This window comes from Python bivittatus, unplaced genomic scaffold, assembly GCF_059951505.1.
Source record: "Python bivittatus isolate LINGU-HERP-01145 unplaced genomic scaffold, Pbiv_v1 ctg000470_np1212, whole genome shotgun sequence".
In the NCBI taxonomy this organism is placed as follows: domain Eukaryota; kingdom Metazoa; phylum Chordata; class Lepidosauria; order Squamata; family Pythonidae; genus Python; species Python bivittatus.
Window position 1 is genome coordinate 550,604 of NW_028277065.1, and position 5,417 is coordinate 556,020.

At 33.1% G+C, this 5,417-nt stretch overlaps 1 protein-coding gene across 1 annotated transcript; it reads left to right on the forward strand.

Annotated features, from left to right (window-relative positions):
• The first annotated feature begins 3,122 nt into the window (after positions 1-3,122).
• Positions 3,123-4,067, forward strand: LOC148215513 (olfactory receptor 14A16-like). Its single transcript, XM_088142904.1, has one exon. The coding sequence runs from the start codon at positions 3,123-3,125 to the stop codon at positions 4,065-4,067; it is 945 nt and encodes a 314-aa protein (XP_087999030.1).
• The last annotated feature ends 1,350 nt before the right edge of the window (positions 4,068-5,417 follow it).

Consider the following 5,417-nt stretch of genomic DNA (forward strand, 5'->3'; position numbering starts at 1 on the left):
TGAAGGGATTAAATTCAAAGAAATTTAAAATATTGGGCAATGCTGAATCTTACTGTTATTTTTTTCTTTCTTTTTTTTCATTTGCTTTCATTTTCTTTCTTGCTATTAAATGCATGTGGATGTGTGATTGTGTGCACGCACAAAGAGATATTTCATTGAGTTTAAAAACTTTTTTTTTTAAATAACAGGCAATATTTTAACTGCACATTTTCTATCTCTCTATTTCTCTCTCACACACACATACAAAATTAGTGGACAGAAGTTTCTTACTACCCATAAGTTGTTTTAATTTATCTCTTAGGAAGAAAATCCAAGATCATTATTTTTTTCCAAGTTGTTCTGCAAGACTGGAAGATTGCCAGGACTCTAATTAATGTGTGTAAAGTTCAGTAAATAAGTCTCATTAGGTGAGAGGATCAATTTATGTTAAAGTTCATTAGACTTTAACATAAATTGAACTTCTTATCTCATGAAACATTTTTTTAGATGTTAATCATAGGACTATACTAAACTGAATAGATTGTTTAAAAAAGTAATATGCTACTTTAACTGATTTCTTTGTACAGATGACAGAGGAAAAAAGTAATTCTTGGGTTTATCATGTTTTCCAATTAATAATAATGAAGCAAAATGATCTTCATTACTTTGTAAGTGTTTGTGGTTCCAGAAGCAAAATTAGTTTTTCCTTTTGTATTAGTTTATCTGAGAATGATGATGAAATAATGATGAAAATTTGTACTTGGGGGCAGGGGGAAGAATGTAATACTTTCAACAGAGAAAATATAAAAATAGTTCCAATATCAATTTTGTCAATTTACATTAACAAATATCCAGTTAATTCCAATGATTTTATCATTGCCATAGTGATCTTTTTTCTCCATTTCTTTAGTTTATATTAGTTGGTATTAGTTCTTATCTTCATTTTAAAAAGTTTTATTATATTCCCAACACAATTTGAAAGCAGATGGTTAGGGAAAGCGAGCTTGGCTTGTCAAAGTGTGAAAGAGAACAAGAACTGCTAGGATAATGAAGCAAAAATGGACTCCCCTCCACTGGTGAAATTATCATGCATGAGTCCTCAGTGAGTTCACCTGGAAGGCTTCTTCTATTACTGCAGTCTATGCACGATTGTTCTTATCCTGACCAACACAATAGCCGCATTTTGTGTGCCTGCAGTAAAAAACAGCAACAACTGGTACAAATACGACAAATCTGTCAGTTGGGAATTAGACCAGTAATTCTATTTTATTCATTTTATTCCTTGTTTTATTTATGTATTTATTTATATGTTCATTTATTTTAATATGTGAATCTTTGATCACAGTTGGATTTGGTCTTACTATTAATTTTATTATATTTACATTTACCTTTCTTCCAAGGAATTCAGATCAGTGCATACTATACTGTATATTATTCTCCTACTCCCTATTCTACTATCACAACAAACTTGCCAAGTAGATTATACTGAAATTCACAAGTCCAGGTTACCCCTAGCATTGCACCTGAGTAGGGAATTGGAATTAAGTTCATAGTTCAACAATCTACTGAATGTCCTTTAGAGATTTTGAAATACCTCAGGATTGAATCATAAAGTGCCCTCCAGGGGTACTGAGACAGAACTGACATAAACTCTAGCCTCTAACTCTATAAACATCCACCTTCCCTACCTGCAAAATGCATTGGGGGCAAAAGATTTCTGCTTCTGCATTCAACTGTACATCATGTTATGGAGTCCCTTACAGAATGGAAAGCAGATTTCATTATCTGAAGAAAGCATTGTTGCCGTAGCTGATGTGCTCTGAAAACTTTCCCTGTGATTTTTCATCAATTATCCTTCCATGTTCAAATTTTACAGAACCAGGTACCCAACACCCAACCTTTGTTTCCATGCTTGCGTGCAGTCTAACTAGATGTATCTGCCAGGCTGGTTGGAACAAGATAAATCTTTAAATCTTTAAATCTTTAAATCTTTAAATCTTTAAATCTTTAAATCTTTAAATCTTTAAATCTTTAAATCTTTAAATCTTTAAATCTATCTATCTATCTATCTATCTATCTATCTATCTATCTATCTATCTATCTATCTATCTATCTATCTGTATAGATTTAAAGATTTGTCTTGTTCCAACCAGCCTAGCAGATACAGAGTGTAAGTATGTATATTTACTTACTCTCCTCTGCACATCACAACATATACTCATGCCATTGCTGATTCTATTCTATTTTATTGATTGTTTATAAGTGTATGTGTATGATCAACATCTGCATGGTGCAATTCTCCAGGAATGAAACTCCAAACATCATAATCTAAATGATATGAATAAAACTTCTTCCACTGAGCCCCCTGTGCCATTCTGAACTTGATAAACCATACAGAATAAATCATCTGACAGAATTACTTCAGAAGCGGTACATTATACATGAAGATACTAAAGGAGTCAGAGGCCATAATCCTGCAAGAAATACCAAACTAAACTGGGTAACTTTCCTTAGTTCTGCTTCATTCTACAATGTTCCTTTTTCTGTTTCTTCTTTTTCTTTTTGAGTAATGTTGAATCTTATGGACATCCACTCACAATTAAATCCGATTGAGGTCAATCACCTTGTTCCCAGCTAAATGGGTGTATAATAGCAGCCAGACTCTCCTCCACACCATTCTTGTTTTTATACTTTAATAATGTTAGTTGATCCTGTTCCTGAAATGGATTTTTGAGACCCTTCCCAAAACAACAACAACAAAAGCAACAAAGGTATTGTAGAATCCACCATGACTTGAAAATTAGTGTTTGCCAATTTAAAGAAAGCAATTCTCTCTCAGTGCTAAACTAAAATAATAAAATCCATGGACAACAAATAAAGAGAAGTATATGGATTCCAAGAGATTAAGAATGTGGGTTTCAAGACATAAATTTAAAGGTTTTTCAGGGGCAGCAGGATTGGGCTTATGATATTAGGTTTCTGCACTTGTGATTGGTCACATTAATGATTAAGATATTTGTGATTATATTAGTTTAATAACAGTTGATCTGAAAGTTTTTAATTTTTTTTCTCTGTTTAACTTAATAGCAGTTTTCTTCCCCCTTCCTTTCTAGAAGCCACAGGATAACCTTTTGCCTAAAAAAATGCCGAACGAAAGCATGGCAACATATTTTGTATTTGTTGGTTTATTTGATGTTCCAGAGTTGCAGAATTTCTACTTTTTGGTGTTTTTTGTCATTTATATTGCATCTGTGATTGGGAATCTGCTCATCATCATCATAGTAATTCTCAATATTCACCTTCATACCCCAATGTATTTCTTTATCCTAAATCTAGCAATTGCTGACCTGGGATATATCTCAGTCACCATCCCCAAGGTCATGGCCAACTGCTTAATGAGATCAAGGATAATCCTCTATTCTCATTGTGCTGCCCAAATATTCTCCCTTGTTCTCTTTGCAGTATCTGAGTTCTTTCTGTTGACAGTGATGGCCTATGACCGCTTTGTTGCCATTTGCCATCCACTTCAATATGAAACTATAATGGACAGAAACAGATGTATCCAATTGGCAGGCTGTGCATGGATGATTGGCATTCTAGCAGCAACAGTGCACACTGGTGCCACATTTGCAAGCCCCTTTTGCTCCAATGTGATCCACCAGTTCTTTTGTGAAATCCCACAACTGCTCAGGCTCTCCTGCTCTGATATGTATCTCATTGAAATTGGGGCTATTGCTCTGGCGTGTGCTTTACATTTTGCCTGTTTTCTTTTCATTATTATTTCTTACGCACAGATCTTCAAGGCAGTAGTAAGAATCCCCTCTGAGCAAGGAAGGCAGAAGGCCTTCTCTACCTGTTTGCCTCACCTTGTTGTGGTATCCATGTACTACGTTTTTGGTGTCTTTGCTTACTCACAACCAATCAGCACTACTCCATCCCAGATGGATGTGGTGGCTGCTGTAGCGTATTGTGTTGTTCCACCAATCATGAATCCCGTAATGTATAGCATACGGAATAAAGATATGAAACGAGGACTGTGGAAACTAATTGCCTGGAGATTTTCAGGAAAAAGAAAAAATGTAGTTTAATCCTTTGATCCTTCCAGAGAATTCTCAAACTGTAAATTTAATGATTGTGTAGAAATAGTTTTGGTAATAAAACATGAGTATGTTTTACATGTCGAACTTACACCTGATCACCAATATGAAAATAATGTTTATTGAAGGAGTAATGAAGGGACATTTTTAAAGGGTTGGTTTAAATGCCATTTATATATATAAAGGCTGAAAGAAACATCCCAATAATGCTTCAGGACCACTGTAATCCACCCAAGGCAATCAAATGTGTTAGGTGAAGATGTGCAATGAGTACAGCACTGAACTAATAACTGTATGAATGCAACTCTATAAAGAAGTGTTTTAATATAATAAGATTCTTCTTGAGAAATGTATAGCTTGTGCCTAATCCTGCAACCTATGAGTTACTTTAATGAACTTGTTCATATGTAGATTTGGTAGTCTTTTGTAACATTCTTTTATGTAACTTTTGTTGTTTTTTTACAATTAAAAAAAAAACTGAACATGCCTGAACAAATGTGTCACATTTTCTTTCACATTTGTAAATTAAGATATTTAAAAATGTTGCCATGATCTTAATTTAAATAAAGAAATGGTATGTTTTTGGCATATTCATACATGCCAGAGGTAAATCTTCAAAGTCTGTCTAGTACATTCATACTTTATGAGTTAGGTTCCACTACAAAGTAGTAAAAAAGATCTTTTTTTTTTCAGAAATACTTAATTTTGCTTCTGGGATCAAAAATAATTAGAAAAGTGTGTTGATAAAGGGGTTTGATTATTAATTAGAAATCAAATATTTTTGAACTATTTTCTATCATTTATGTATACAGATAAGTAAGTGAAAGTAGTACAGATTAAAAAAAAAAATCTCTTATGAGTCCTGAAAACTTTCCAAGCATTTGAACAACTTGGAAAGAAACAGTTAATTTGAACTCTCTCTCTCTCTAACAGATGAATTAAAACAATTAATGGATGCTAAGGTTTTTTTTTTTTTTGTCCTCAATTTTGTAAATAACTAAACAAATTATAACACACAGTTAAAATGGTGCCTTTTTAATGTGAGAAAAGAGGAAATCTAAGTCTCTTTCAAATATATATGCATACTAAAACATATGCATACATACTAAGGGAGTGATCAAGGAAAGCAAAAAGTATATAATATACTTAATGAATTGTACCAAATGTATTAAGTTTCTGAAAGAAAAATAAGAGTATGTTTCAGCCTCTCCCAGTATGTTAAATGTCTTGGATTTTAAATCCTCAAGCCATTTGAATGATTGCAGTTGCAATGCCCTTCAAAATTAACATCGAGATTACAGCCCAATTTTATGAAATACTAAACAACCCATGATACAGAAC